A 16,685-nucleotide genomic window follows, 5' to 3' on the forward strand; every position below is an offset into this window, starting at 1 on the left:
ATATAATATACGCATTTACAGTGTCTATACAATATTATATTATATTGTACATTCGAAAAAGTCATAAATATTGATAGCCACCAGATGAAATTTTGCCTTCATATTAGTATGCGAATCAAACAATAAAAATACGGATGTACCTAAATATATATCACAAGATTCAAACTTCAAAATATAGGTACACTTGTACATATATGAACAAGATACGACACGAGTTAAAAACAATATAAAAGTTTTGTTTTTAGACTACTGCTCAAATTACTTTTATTTATATTATTATAAATTCCAATATAGACGTATAGAGATTAGAGACCGCGTCATAAAATCGATTCAAACATTAGTCCTAAGTATTTTCCAGATGTCTCCAACTATTTTATACTACAGTCAAAGTTAAAAGTAATCTCGAACATTATAATTTCATTCCAACCACGCACTTCAGAGTAGATACTCAAAATCGATATTTTCGTATTTTGTTTTATATATTATGTATTTCTTATATATAATAAAATATATTAATTTAAAACCTTAATACGTTTAAAAGAGTATATAGTACTTAAATCGTCTGATATTTGTGAGAAAATAATATTTAAAAAAACTAATTTCGTAGGTACGTTAAACTTTTTAAAGGTGTCGATGCCGGTTTTTTCATTTTTTGAAAATTCTATAAAATTCTATTTTATATTTTAGTTAAGAGATACCTAACTTAAACTATAATACTTTTCCACTAATCTACATCTCGATACCAATTTAAGGAGGTATCAATAAATGCATTGTATCAACGAAAATGACTTCGCAGGAAAAACTCTTTTTAGAAGAACTATTTAAAAAAAGAGAACATTTTTGAGGTTGGATTAAAGGCCGAATTTTTATTTTATTTTAAATAGTGGTAGATAAATACGTTTGAAAAAGAACAATCACAAGCATTATTCAAACATTTAGCAATAGCACAAAAATAAAAAGGATATTTTTAAAATTCTATTATATCTATAAAACGTTAATTTAAATTGTTGGTAATAATTTTAAGTATTTACTGTAAATATTTTTTGAAAAATTTACAACAAAAGAACAAAATCGATTTGATCGAAAACTGATGTTGCGTATTCCCGTTTTTCCGTAATGGCTTTTAGTCTTTCCCAGTTGTTTTGAAAAGTAGGTACTCTAAATTGTAGACACCCCATAAAGTAAAAACCCGATACAATTGTCTATCTATTAAATTTAAATCATTATCCTGCTAAAGGCAAAATCATTGTTTTTATGGAATTATACTTATCAGAGCATTATGACGCAGTATCTAGCCATAACATTACTTTCGTTTAAATATAGGTATCTATACTACAAAACATGAATTTTTCGTGTTTATAATTAAATTATGCATTAAGTATACCTATTTAAAATATGCAAAAATGCGTAAAGTAAAAATTCGATAATTTTTATACATATTAAGCGATTTATGGATAATACTAACCAAATAGTTTGCAAAAATACACTGCAAAAAACTTACCAATGCATATAAATCCTGTGCTAATAATAAGTAATAACTAATATCAATGCCGTTCAATCTGTAATATAATTAGTTTAATAGTATTTTCCTTAAATACATGCATGCATAATACACGAAAATGATAACACGAGGGAATAGAGGCGTATAATATAGGTGCATACACACTATAAAGGTAATATTGCACGATTTATTTTCTGAAAATCCACATAACATTTTGGTTTTACACGTCAGAATTTAACATAAATTGGATGTACCTACCTTTTTTTATCATTATTGGTAGGTTAGGTACCTACCTATAACCACAATGTCCTTATATATAAGTGAACTGCAAACGATGTTTTTATTTTGGCAATGTATCAGATTTTTGTAATTTGTATCATTGCCAATATTTTCTATTTATCTGATGGCTGTCAAATATATATTAAACATTATAATATATTACATTTATCTTGAATAAAATTAAGTATAAAATGAAAAGTTAAGTTCAATATGTATGATTTTCATATTTTACACCTTAATATACGTGCCTATAATCAATTCATAAACTAAATTAATAGGAAATACAAATAAAGTTATTCAAATAATTAAGCTGTTAATTGTTATTAAGCTTAAGTTAGAATGACATCATACGTATAATATTAAATATAATACATATAGGTAATCGAATAAAATAGATTGAAAAGAAATATACCTGTAAGTGTTTTCAAAAAAATAGGTTAGACTAAAAAATATGAAATCCATGGCTCCTGACGTACTATAATTTAGAATTTTAATGCCCAGTGATTAAATCTCGTAAAATGTATTTTATTTTAAACCAATAATTTTTTCGCTTTTATCGCTGTCTAAAATGTACTTGTATAACAATTATTAAGAATTAGTAAATTTTAATCGATACTAAATGCTGTTACTTGTATTTATATATTTCTATTGGTCAATGGGCACATTATATATAAGAACAAATCGTATTAGAAGAAGTAAAAGGGTAGATCACTTTGCTGGTAATATTCCCAGATGGCCACGCGCATTAGAAAACTAATAGTTTAATGGGCTTAACTTCGACGTAGTATTATGGAATGGTATCATTTATGACCCTGCTCCGACCTGCGTCCTCTAATCTTTAATCTATTATAATTTATTAAACGGCATTATAGTTGCACTTAAATATTGCCATTGAATTGTTTATTAGTTTATTACTACCTATATAGGTTTTTTAATAACGACCATAAACTATCAGTTTGTGGAAACATATAAAATCTTCCTTTATATGAAGCAAGGCTTACCACTACTTTTTTTCTAATTCGTGTTTATAGGATGTTGATATGTAAACATAAAATAGCGTTACAATATGATAAGTGATAACAGGTAGGTACACATGTTTAGCAAACGTTTGTGGGCGCTGTTATCATTGCAACTTAAATCATACAGGCTTACGGCGCTACGGCGTTTTGAAACAATGAATGCACAATAGATAGGCAACACTCAACACCAATGAATTTTACATAAATGTAGCGCGTAGATAGTTATGAATGGATATAATCTTAAATAAAAACATTGTATTGCTGCAATATCCCAAAGCATCAGATTATAATTAATAATCCTCATATTTAATATAATATTAAAAAGTAAAAGACAACATTTTTCTAATTTGTAGATTAAAGAAATACATTTTAGTTTTTAGATTCTGAGTGGAACGATGAATGTATTGGTTATACAATTAGTAGAAATAATGCTTTGATTTTCAACTTAAGCATATTCTCTGATGGGAAAGTGAATCTAATTGGTATTCTTGAAAGGTCAAAATTGAAAATTCACAGTAGTTATCACTTAACAGTTATCAAAAACAAAAACAAAAACTAGTTAAGGAATAACAAGGTAAACACGCAAACGAGATTTTGGCAAATTCGATTTGGTATTTTATTGTAACTAAAAAACTAATCCGTATGTTTTCTATGGATACAAAATAACATTTTCAATATAAATAATAATTTGACTATTTTTGAGCTATTTATACGAATAAGAAAATTAAAACATTATTTAGGTTTTTTAAATTATTTTTGATAAAAAATGTTTGCTTAGTTAAAAAACTTGAAAGTTGAATACAAGGTTCCTCATAATTTGTTGTCAGTGAAAAGTTAAAAACAAACTAAGCGTAAATCCACAATATTTTTTTATGAGTGTCTGAAGTTAGAATTTTGAAAAAATAACAAAAATTTGCAAATTATGTAAGTTAGAAATTAATAAAAATTGTCTATTTATATCTAAGATTTGAAAATATAATATGAGATTCCTCATAAGATTTTCTACATTTAACAAACAAAATGTTTACTGAAGAGTCAAATAAATGTTTTATGAGTGTTTGAAGCTCAATTTTTTAGACTCTGAGTGGAACGATGAATGCATTGATTTTACAATGTGTGTTTTAGATTCTGAGCGAAGCGATGAATGTATTGATTTTACAATGATGTGTGTTTTTTTTTTTATTTTTGTGTCTGTCATCACCTTTTAGGACAGTAAAAGTGCTTGGTATATAAATATCAATAAAATTTTATTTGTTGGGTAAAAAAGCGTGAAAATTTAATGCAAGGTATATAATATATTGTTACAATAGCAGTTGAAAAATATTTAAAATACATAGGCACAATTTTTTTTTATAAGCATTTAAAGTTGAAATTTTGACAACATTTATCAAATTTATAATTTATTAATTATTTTGTAGTTTAAAATGTATAAAATGTTTAACTTTTATGGCTAAGGATTGAAATTTTAAAACCATGCTCCACATAAATAGGTTATATATAAATTACTTTATTCACAATAATATCATCAATTAATATACTTATTTCATAGGCTGACTGACCGTTTTCGCTCAGAATCATTTTTCTTATACAATGATATTATATCATTGAATTCAAATTTAACACCATCCATTACAGTGACCCACTTGTGACCTACTGTACAGGCGTACAGCAGAGCGACATCCACTTATCCACCTTTTAGATTCTGAGCGAAGCGATGAATGTATTGATTCTACAATGATGTGTGTTTTTTTTTTTATTTTTTTTTTTAATTTTTTTTTTTATTTTTGTGTCTGTCATCACCTTTTAGGACAGTAAAAGTGCTTGGATTTTCTTCAATAGTAACTTTTCTGATAGGAAAGTGAATCTAGTTGGTACTTTGGGGGGTCAAAAGTAAAAATTTCCCAGTAGTTTTCACAAGCGACGTAAAAACAAAAGAAAAATTAAGGAAAAACGGGAATTTTTACGCAAAATCTGTTTTCGAGAAAATCGATTTTGGTTTTTGGTGTAACTCTAAAACAAATGACCGTAGGGACATGAAATTTTGACTGAATGTTTATATTAGCATTTTCTATACACCATAAAATTTTGAAAATATTTTGACTCTTTTTGAGCTGTTTACGGCCATTGTCAGTTTTCAATTTTTTTATTTTTTTTTTCTATAAATATCAATAAAATTTTATCTGTTGAGTAAAAAAGCTTGAAAATTTAATAGAAGGCTCCTAGTTTATTGTTTTAAAGGCAGATGAAAAAAATTAAAAATCCTTAGTCACAGTTTTTAATTATAAGCATTTAAAGTTCAAATTTTGACAAAATACGGAAAAATTACGAAAAATAGCAAATTATTTTGATGAGAATTCATAAAAATTTTTCTTTTTAAATCTAAGATTTGAAAATGTAATATAAGATTACTCATAAGTTTGTCTACCTTTATCAAAAAAAAATGTCTAGAAGAAACTTAAATTAAATTTTTATGAGCGTCTGAAATTTATATTTTTACAACATTTGATATTTACTCGATTTCTCATGTAACAATTTTCTTATTTTACTGTAATTAAAAAACGAATGACTGTAGATACTTGAAAATTTCACTGAATGTTTATATTAGCATTTTCTATACACCATAAAATGTTGAAAATATTTTGACTCTTTTTGAGCTGTTTACGGACATTGTCAGTTTTCAATTTTTTTAGTTTTTTTTTCTATAAATATCAATACATTTTTATTTGTTGGGTAAAAAAGCGTGAAAATTTAATATTAGACTCCTGATATATCGTTCTAATAGCAGTTGAAAAATATTAAAAATACATATGCACAATTTTTTTTTATAAGCATTTAAAGTTCAAATTTTGACAACATTTATCAAATTTATAATTTATTAATTATTTTGTGGTTAAAAATGTATAAAATGTTTAACTTTTATGGCTAAGGATTGAAAATTTAAAACAAGGCTCCACGTTAATAGGTTATATATAAATTACTTTATTCACAATAATATCATCAAATATACTTGGTAATATCATAGGGTGACTGACCGTTTTCGCTCAGAATCGTTTTTCTTATACAATGATATTATATCATTGAATTCAAATTTAACACCATCCATTACAGTGACCCACTTGTAACCTACTGTACAGCAGAGCGACATCCACTTATCCACCTTTTTTTAAATTTTTTTTTTTACTTTTGTGTCTGTCATCACTTTTTAGGACAGTAAAAATGCTTAGATTTTCTTCAACAGTATCTTTTCTGATAGGAAAGTGAATCTAGTTGGTACTTTGGGATGTCAAAAGTAAAAATTTCTCTGTAGTTTTCAAAAACGCCGTGAAAAACAAAAGAAAAATAAAGGAAAAACGGGAATTTTTACGCAAGAAAACCGATTTTGGTTTTTGGTGTAACTCTAAAACAAATGAACGTATATACATGAAATTTTCACTGGTTGTTTATATTTGCATTTCCTATACACGATACAATTTTAAAAATATTTTGATTTGTTTTGAACTGTTTAGGAACATTGTCAATTTCCATTTTTTATTCTATTAATATCAATAAAATGTTATTTGTTGGGTAAAAAAGCTTGAAAATTTAATACAAGGCTCCTATAACTATATTGTTACAATGATATTTGAAAAATATTAAAAATCCTTAATCACAGTTTTTATTTATAAGCATTTAAAGTTCAAATCTTGACAAAATACGGAAAAATCACGAAAATTAGCAAATTATTTTGAGTTGAGAATTCATAAAAATTTTTCTTTTTAAATCTAAGATTTGAATATGTAATGCAAGATTATCCATAAGTTTGTCTACCTTTATTGAACAAAAAAATGTTTACAAGAAAGTCAAATTAAATTTTTATGAACATTTGAAATTCATATTTTTACAACATTTGATATTCACTCGATTATGTAACGTATCTTATTTTGTTGTAATTAAAAAACATATGACTGTAGATACTTGAAAACTTCACTGAATGTTTATATAGCATTTTCTATACACGATAAAATTTTGAAAATATTTTGACTCGTTTTGAGCAGTTTACGGCATTGTCAGTTTTCAATTTTTATAGTTTTTTTTTCTATAAATATCAATACAATTTTATTTTAGCAGTTGAAAAATATTTAAAATACATAGACACAATTTTTTTTTATAAGTATTTAAAGTTCAAATTTTGACAAAATTTATCGAATTTAATATTTAATAATTATTTTGTAGTTGAAAATTTATAAAATGTTCAACTTTTATAGCTAAGGAATGAAAATTTAAAACAAGGCTCCACATTTCCCTTTATTCACAATAATATCATCAAATATACTTGGTAATATATCATAGGCTGACTGACCGTTTTCGCTCAGAATCGTTTTTCTTATAAAATGATATTATATCATTGAATTCAAATTTAACACCATCCATTACAGTGACCCACTTGTAACCTACTGTACAGCAGAGCGACATGCACTTACCCACCTTTTTTAAACTTTAGTTTACGTTAAGAAACATCGAAATATTTGTATCTACTTCTAGTATAAAATACTTAACTAGCTTAGGTCATGTAATTATTAAATTCATATAGTAACTGAAATAACTCATAATAATAATGAATTATATACCTTCATGACATCTATAAAAATGCTTAATAAGTATGAGGTACCTATACTTACTTAATTTTTATACGCAGACAGTCCCAGTGTCCCACGGAGATTCACTAATAGATTTATAATATAACGTTAGGGTGATGGAAATTATCCACAATATCCCACAGTATCCCACAAATCTAAATTAGGCAGTAAATTCTCGGAGGACTTAGCAACGTATTTAGTTTAGTATGTAATATAATGTTATTATGTGAATAAATCTAATTTACGTATAGGTACACAACATATTAAGTAATTTAAAAAAAGTACTAAATATAAAAGTACACAAATAATAATATATTGTACAATTTGATTAATAAACATTAAAACTCAACACCACCAAAACTAAAATTTAGTTGTCTATCAACTTAATGAAATTGTACCTCGTTCACTTTAAAGTGCTTAAATTAAAGTCTTAATAAACTGTATACTTAGGTATTTAATTATTCATTAATTGTTCACCATACGTGATGCGTGTAATACATATTATGTAAGTACGATAGGGTACTAGATTCGAAGTTCTTATTATATGGAACAATAAAATTATCTTCAGTCTTGTTAAGTATTCGAATACTTGTATTTAAATACTTTTTCTGTATTTCAAATACTTAAAAAATACTTTTTATTTGTATTTTTATTCTAGAATACTAAATACTTTTTTTCATTCTCGTGGTCTATTCCAAAGTCCAAACTCCAATTACTAATAATTCAGAATGTACTATTTTAAGTGTTATTTCTAAAATATTATTTTAAAATGGTTCTAACCTCTGATAATTTATAAATAAGGTTTCGCCTAAATATAAGCAGATGACAGAATGACTGAACACTTCAGTTGTTTCAACCCCTGTGGGATCCTCACTCCCATAGTCACATATTATACCATGGCATACAAGACACTGACCATCACTGGTTGGATTGGCATTTATCTTGAATCTTATAGTCTTTCTTCTAATTTAAAGGGTGGTACTGTGGTAGTAGTTTATAATTTCAATATAAAATATTGGTGATAATGTTAGTGAACTGTTTTTTTTTCATATTTATTTTAATTTGTACCTACAATCTGTATTACAATCTTATTTACAATAAACACAATAAATGGAGGGATACATAAGAGGGTTTGGTAATTGGTTTGCTTGATTAAAGAAACTATTCAATAATAGTACTTCATGGCGTGGGTAGTAGTGTTTATAGTCGAGTAGTCGACTATAGTCATTGAATTGATTATTAATTATTCATTTATTTATTTTAAAATAAAGTATTTTTGTAAGTATTTTGAATACTTTTAAAAGGTATTTGTTTTTATATTTAAATACTTTTAAAAGAAAGTATTTGAATACGTATTTTAAATACAAATTACACCAAGTATTTAAATACGTATTCTGAATACATTTGAAAAGTATTCTTAACAAGACTGAATTTATCTTATAGCATAATATGAAAACAAATTCATCTAGATTCTAGAGAGTAAAAAAATTCACAGAACGTGATAAATGTAATTTAATTATCATATTTTAATCTATTATCAGCTCATTAAAAAAATACATAAGTTATTAATGTTAATAAATCTTTGTTGTGGATGTATTCTAAATAATTTTTGTCGCAATTGAATAGCCATTGTAATACAATACTACAATAGGTCCATATAGGTACCTACACAACGAGTGATGTATTTTAATAACTATTAAGTGAAACGCAAAATGTGTGATTAGGAATTATAAAATAAAAATGTACCTAGCTACCTACAAACCGTAAAACCCATAAAGGCAATAAATGAAACTAGATTAAGATTTAAAGAAACGGAATATAGATGTGACGATTAACACTTATTTAATATAACTTTGCTCTTGCGCGCTTATATATTTACATCTTATTAGTGTAAAAAGTGTTGATTAATGTAGGTACACATTTGACATTTTAAAAGTAATGATTCAAAAGTCATTGTAATTACTTAAAAATTATTCCGAGAAGATCATGTTAGTACTAAAGTGCAGAACCTATACTCTGTTCAAGTTAAGAAATGTAGTCGGCGGCCGACATGTGTGCATGGGCGTGGAAATAATATACGACAGGTATACAGATAATTAACTGGGTGGGGAACAAACGGATATAGTCTGACTGTGGCCCGAGACAAAAACTGGTCGTAGCCGACTACGTTTCTTAACTTGAAGTGACTTTTTGAACAGAGTATACTTAAAGTGCATATCCATGTTATTTTTGAAATTATAAGAGCTCGTGAAAATTATTTTGGAGGTATTCTTATAAAGGTGACAAGGGGGTATATAAACATCAACAATATACTAAATCAAAATATTTGCAATTCTGAGGATAACTTACTATTTTATGAACTAACAAAATATAATTCGTTTAGTTTTAATACAACTAGGTGTTTTTGCTGTAAATCGTAAATGGCAATGTTTTTTTTCACATTTATATAATACTAGCTGGATCATAACAGACTTACCTGTGAAAAAATGAACAGTATAAAATACGGCACTATATAAATATAACCATTCTTACCATTATTAAATATATAGGTGTATCAATATTTCGGTGTCCGTCTACAATATCTACAATATTCTACAACCATGGTTTGTAATAACTATAACCAAGCATACAAACAAATACGTACCTATAATTACTAACTTATAACTACACAAGTAAGTTATAACTTGATGATAAATGATATAATATGTAGTATAAGTGCAATAGTATCACATTGGTTGATAATACCATATTTTTAAAATTTGGCGCTCATTTCGTTTGCAATATCATCCTCTAGTAACAACATAGATATATGCCGTTTGTAGGTTATGTATCAGAGACAAGAGTGCAAGACAATCAATTATTTAAAAACTATTATAGTATATTTATTATTTAGTATTATTAGTTATTACACAAAAACTTCGTAGGTAATTGGTAAACGTATTAATTATTGAGTACACGGTATAGAATCATCTATTTATTATTTTTTTTTCATACAATATTAGCTCATTTTGAAAGCGTTGCAGCATTTTAATTCCTCTACCAAGTTTGCATTTAGTGATCAGTTTTTTACTAACCATGTCGGCTCAATGTGAGAAAGTAAATTCTACTAGTCCATCCTGCGAGTTTGGTCCTAAATTAAAGCTGTTGCGGTCCAATGATCAGGTCCGGGAACTGCAGACCATACTTAGAGACAAGTAAGTTTGTGGTACCGATACGAATGCATTTATGGAACTAAGCGTTCGTACGGTCCACAGAAATACAAGTCGAACGGATTTCAAATTTTATGCTGATCGTCTAATTCGTCTTGTCATTGAAGAAAGCTTAAACCAGTTACCATTTGATACTTGTATGGTTATGACACCTACCGGTAATTACTACAAAGGTACCAAATATCAAAGAGGTAACTGCGGTGTCAGTATTGTGCGTAGTGGAGAGGCTATGGAGCAAGTAAGAATTTATTAATACTTCCAGAAACCTATTGGAATTTTTATCATTGTTTGATTGTTTAGGGTCTGCGAGACTGTTGTCGATCGATACGTATTGGTAAAATATTAGTAGAGTCAGATTCAGATACCCATGAAGCTCGTGTAGTTTATGCTAAATTTCCTCATGATATAGCTGATAGGAAAGTTTTATTAATGTATCCAATAATGAGTAAGTAATGCATTAATGACATATTACCCAGACAACACACATTATAATACATTATTTTTAGGTACTGGAAATACTGTTATAAAAGCAGTGAATGTGTTAAAGGAACATCGAGTGGCTGAAGACAATATAATTCTATCAAACTTATTCACTACACCTATTGCTGCTCAAACTATTACCACAGCATTCCCATTGGTTTGTTTTATTTCTTAATAACCCTTATAAATCTTACATTATCAGTATTTATTAAATTATGTTTATAACTTTTATGCTTAGATGACTATACTAACATCAGAACTTTATCACATCGCGCCCAACCATTTTGGTCAAAAATATTTTGGTACTGATTAAATATGTTATTTGATTTATTTTTGATATTTGCACAACAATTCATTTTTGGTGAGTAAGACTTTTACCATGCAAATCATAATGTGACCAATTTAAACAGACTTGATTATACATTTTTTTTCAACAATTTTTCCTATCGGTCAATTTTAATCATAAGATACAACTTAAAATGTCTTATAACTTTGTTTCAAAAAAATTTTGTTTTTGTTATTACATAGATAGGTAATTAATTATAATTTTGTTCCAAGAACTTATATTTCGACTGAAATGTATTCAATATAAATATGTTTATTTACAGTATTCAATTTGAATAAATGATCTAATTTTTAAGTTATTATTATTTTGATACATTTAAATGACCAACATTTTACTAACTGCAAGAAATTACATAGCTATTAGGTTGTACATTTTATAATGGAAATTTGTCTTTGTAGGTACTTGAATTATGTAATTATTCATCCATTCTAAAACACCTAATTTTCTCCATAATGAACCAAACTACATTTTTGGTTAACCTAACCTTAAACATTTAATAATTTAATTTAACCATGTATATTGCATATTATGGTATATACATTGATAAATGCAAGTATTTAAATATGATTTGCAAATACTTCAATGTTAAGTATCAACACAATTATAAATAAAATGTTATTGTGTTAAATAATTATTAAAGATAGAACACAACTAAATTGAGTTGGGAGGCTTAAAAAATATTATATTTTGTCCCTCTAAGAGTTGTTTAAATAAATAAATCAAAATACTTATAAAAAACTTAATAGTTCATAACATCATTGAATCACTAAGATAGTGGTTTTTATACAATATTTTTACGCATAAACAATTATAATATTATATACTTGTGCTAAAGCCACAAGATTTTGGTCATTCTTACCAATTTTTTATATTTACCAAGGAAAACGGGTTTTACTGTTGATTAATTGAACTATGTTTTTAGTTTTATGTTTTACTTATACTTCTTGTCATACATTCAATAACACTTAAGATAGGCTATAGGCAATACCAATGCAATAATTTATCGCTCGTTATTTTAATTTAACTCACTAGTGGCACATGGCTAAAAGAGACTAGTAGATACTTATTTCCCACCTACTGCCAAAATGTGCCACTAATGAATCAAATCCAAATTAAAATAATATTGTATGAACCTATTATTAAACAAATAATAATAGTTTTGAAAACTAGTAAATTTAGTTAGTTTTATTTAATTAAGAATTATTAATTACAGGTTTATAACAGTTGAATTAATATCCTATGTAATCAATATTATGAAATTTAATGTTATTTTTTTAATCTGAAAATATAATTTTCATAAAATAATCTATTATTTTTAAGAACAGTGTATACAAAATAAATTTAAATATTTTTAGTAGGTCTTTAACTTTTATTTATTGGTATTAGCATGAAAAAGAAAATACAACCAATATAATAATAATATAATATAATTCATAAGTGTTAAAAAAGTGAGGATAAATTATCCATCCAGGATATACAAAAATGTAATAAAAATATTTTTGTACTTTTTTCTTAAACATTTTTGTAAATATCATATACCATTAAATTTTTACTAGTATTAGCTTAAATTCTATGTTTTAATTACTACTTAGGATATATTATCCCTATATTTTAAAGATAATACAAAACATATTATGTATAAGTATTAGACAAAAAACCAACTATTACATGATGCCTAAAATTTCTACTTAATATTAAAATTTTATGAAATATAAAAAATATATATCTATTTTAGTACTTAGGTATCAGGTACCACTAGCTTAATATAGATGCAGCACGACAGTCAATTTTTTGGACAAGTGTCACTGCCAAAAAATTGGTGGGTGGGTAATGCCTTACTATACATTGAGCAGTTATCAGCTGTCACCAGTGGCGTAATTAGGAATTTGGTTTGGGGGGATATATGTTTTTAGCAAACATAAATGGCCATTATCAATACTTTGATCAAAATGTTAGCAGTAAAAATAAGTTTTGGGGGGATGTATCCTCCCAATACCCCTCCCCTCCTTATTACGCCCCTGGTTGTCACTGAATGAGTTTTGAGTGTAACTATATTTCAATATCAGTATTTCAGGAGTAAGTGGGTTGAAAAAATATTATTGTCCCATGAATAAAAATTGTTTAATATTATTTATTTATAGTCATCTTATACAAGTTTATATAGTGCATAATGTAAGTGAATACAAGTTACTCTATTTTAGGTATCCATCTATGAGTTACATTTATTCAAAGTAACTGGTTATAAGTTACATTATAAATCATTCGTTACAAACAAATAGTTTTATATTTATACAATAAAAAATAAAATATAAAACATTACTTATTACAACGTTTAACCAAAACTAATAATTAATTCAGATTTTGATTTACAAATTTAGCAGTATTTTAGTAAAAATAATCAAATTATTTCATCGTATCCATTACTTATTTTTTTTTTATTGAATTAAGACTTCGGCGACTGAAGTCATTAGCTTGTAAGGTCAGTAGGGTTGATACGGTATGATTGGAACGGTTGTAAACACGTGTATGTGTGGGAAGGTTTTTGAACACTACAAACCCGAGTAGTTATTTTCAAATACATTGCCTAAAAAATATTATTGAATGTTTGTATAATATCATATTGTTTTAATATTTTATAACATGGTATTGCTGGTTATCGACCTACCTCCAAAATTATTAAACACTTAACACAAATACAATTTAAAAATGGTTTAAAAAATAATTAAAATACAAAACAATGTTAATTATTTAAATTTAACTGGTATATGTATATTAAGTATCTTTTATAAAAGGGTACAGTTAAAATTATAATGAGCTACATTTTAATGTTACTTCAAAATAATTATGTTATTGTTAGAGTGTAAATAGATTAATCATTACAAGTTACAAATGTAACAGAGTTGAGTAACTTTTATGCATGTAACTGATTACTGTCATATGTGTCTATACTGCCTATATTATTTATTAATATGTTTTTATTATTATTATTATTATTATTTACTTAATATTATAGTGATGGGCAACAATATTGATAATTCAATACAATAATATTGATATTGTGACAAATTTTTAATATTGAATTGTTTTATACATTGTTAACTAGTTTTTTTTTCTTACCATTTTAAATTTTAAATTTTTTAAGTAACCCATTAGCGCCAGGGTTTTTTATTTACAATTTTAAGCAACATTTTGTTGAAAACATGTTATACTTCAAAAATGATTGTAAAATATCTATGTTGCCATATGGCAATGCATGGCGTTAATGGGTTAATAATTATTGATTCAATATTTATATTTATTTATTTATATTAATTATTAATTTTAATAACTAATAAGTACCTACTGAGTAGGTAATATTTAATATGTGTATTTTTGATACGATATTGATATTGTACAACTTATGATATCACGTAACAATATTGGAAAAATCATACCGATATCGATACACAAAATTAAATTGTTGCCCTTCACTACTTAATATATGTATTTTGCAAACATTAATTATTTTGTGTTATTTAGATAAATATTAATAATATATAATAATAGACATTGGGCAATAATAAAAATAAATATTATTAGAATAGAAATATTGTTCTTATTTTAACTTGTATTGTCGTTAATTTAATTTTTAATTTCCTTATTAAAATTTTAAATGTCCAATGTTATTATTTTTTAAATTAAAACAAAAAAGATTCACGTAGCAAAAATGTCATAATTTGTCAAACAACAGTTATGAAATTTTGATTGATTTGTCTAAAGTATCATCTGCATTAAATTTAAAATCTAATAGGTTAGGTAGTATGTAAATGCTTACATACAGCACTTCTTTCATGCAAAAATGTTTACATACTACTTTACTTTAATATATAAATAACAACTTTCTATATTACCTTAACAATTCTAGATCATTGTTGTTTTTAATATGAAGGTACCAAAATACTTTTAAAAATTAAAAAAGGTAAAAAGACATACAATTATACAAACTTGACATGATGTATAATTTAATATAAGTAGGTAGGAGGGTCTTAACTTTATTCTTATATTTATGTTATTCCTTTACTTAAATCCAGATTCCATTGTTCAAATAATTGGAAGGTCTTAAAATTTAAATGTATGATGCAAACTATAATCCAGATAACCATCATTATGCTAGGCATCTTGTTACCAAGGAAGTAAGTACCACTGAATCTATAATATTTAAAACTAAAATAAATAAAGTTCTTACTAGGTTCACATACAATAAATTCTTATTAGACAATTTTTTCTATAAGTACAAATTACAATTACAAATATTCCAAATTCCACAAATAATGTGTGTTCAGATTACATTGACTAGATATAATGTCAGTTGATTGAGTAAATATATTGAGTTGCCACAATTCACAGCCTCACAGAAATACCCTTTAAACAATTTAAACTGTATAAAGAATTAATTATGATCTGCACCAAAGAACTAAATTGGAAATCAAAGTCAATATTGTGATTAAATGTTGTAAATAATGAGGCGACAGCCAACAATGTAAAGACCTAGTTGTAAAATTCTGTTATTGTTAACTTTTTAAAGAAAAAAATGAAGAAAGTTAACTGCTCTGCTCTACAGTAGGTGTCGAGTGTACCTCACATTGATAAAGTCACTGTGATGTATAAGTTAAATCATTGCATACAAAAACAATTCTGAGCAAAAGCGGTCAACCTATATTACTAAATATATTTATATTGCTATTAAAGTAATTGTATACTATTAGTAATAAATTAGTAGGTGGGTTAAATTAATTGTTGCTGAAAACATTACATTTTAAGATATCTTTGAGTATAAAACTAATATACTATTATAACTAGGTACCAACATATTAAAATTTAAAAGTTTCAAGTACCAACAAATACTATTTTTAAATAAGAACAAAAAAAACTATAATCGTTATCCTTTATTTAATTATCTAGTTATGTCCAAATTTGAATTGTTTACATATTTTTTTTAGATTTTTTTGATTCCAGAATAAATTATTTAAAATGAATCATATTATTTTAGCCCGCCATAAAAAAAAGGTTGGAGATTTCTGATATAGACTATAAACTACTGGACGTCTGGACACCTTATTTATTTTACTTTTTATAGTTCACTACACTGAGTACAACTTACTTGGCAGGTGGTTGAAGAAAATAAAAACAAAAGAAAAATACTTTTATATTCTATACGTGGATATAATTGCGAGCTGGCAGGAAATTCAATATTGC

At 26.0% G+C, this 16,685-nt stretch overlaps 1 protein-coding gene across 1 annotated transcript; it reads left to right on the forward strand.

Moving 5' to 3' along the window:
* Window positions 1-10,246: 10,246 nt before the first annotated feature.
* Window positions 10,247-11,754, forward strand: LOC132939473 (uracil phosphoribosyltransferase homolog). Its single transcript, XM_061006650.1, has 6 exons — window positions 10,247-10,339; window positions 10,418-10,609; window positions 10,670-10,862; window positions 10,925-11,069; window positions 11,131-11,261; window positions 11,343-11,754. The coding sequence occupies exons 2-6, from the start codon at window positions 10,491-10,493 to the stop codon at window positions 11,415-11,417; spliced, it is 663 nt and encodes a 220-aa protein (XP_060862633.1). The 5' UTR covers window positions 10,247-10,339; window positions 10,418-10,490; the 3' UTR covers window positions 11,418-11,754.
* The last annotated feature ends 4,931 nt before the right edge of the window (window positions 11,755-16,685 follow it).

Source organism: Metopolophium dirhodum, chromosome 2, assembly GCF_019925205.1.
Source record: "Metopolophium dirhodum isolate CAU chromosome 2, ASM1992520v1, whole genome shotgun sequence".
NCBI classification, from domain to species: domain Eukaryota; kingdom Metazoa; phylum Arthropoda; class Insecta; order Hemiptera; family Aphididae; genus Metopolophium; species Metopolophium dirhodum.

What these genes read in the sequence shown, in the direction of transcription:
- LOC132939473 (XM_061006650.1), top strand. Translation starts at nt 10,491, where the DNA reads ATGTCGGCTCAATGTGAGAAAGTAAATTCTACTAGTCCATCCTGCGAG. An exon ending in CAGACCATACTTAGAGACAA is followed by an intron (nt 10,610 to 10,669) that starts GTAAGTTTGTGG and finishes TACGGTCCACAG; the next exon opens with AAATACAAGTCGAACGGATT. An exon ending in GTGGAGAGGCTATGGAGCAA is followed by an intron (nt 10,863 to 10,924) that starts GTAAGAATTTAT and finishes TTGATTGTTTAG; the next exon opens with GGTCTGCGAGACTGTTGTCG.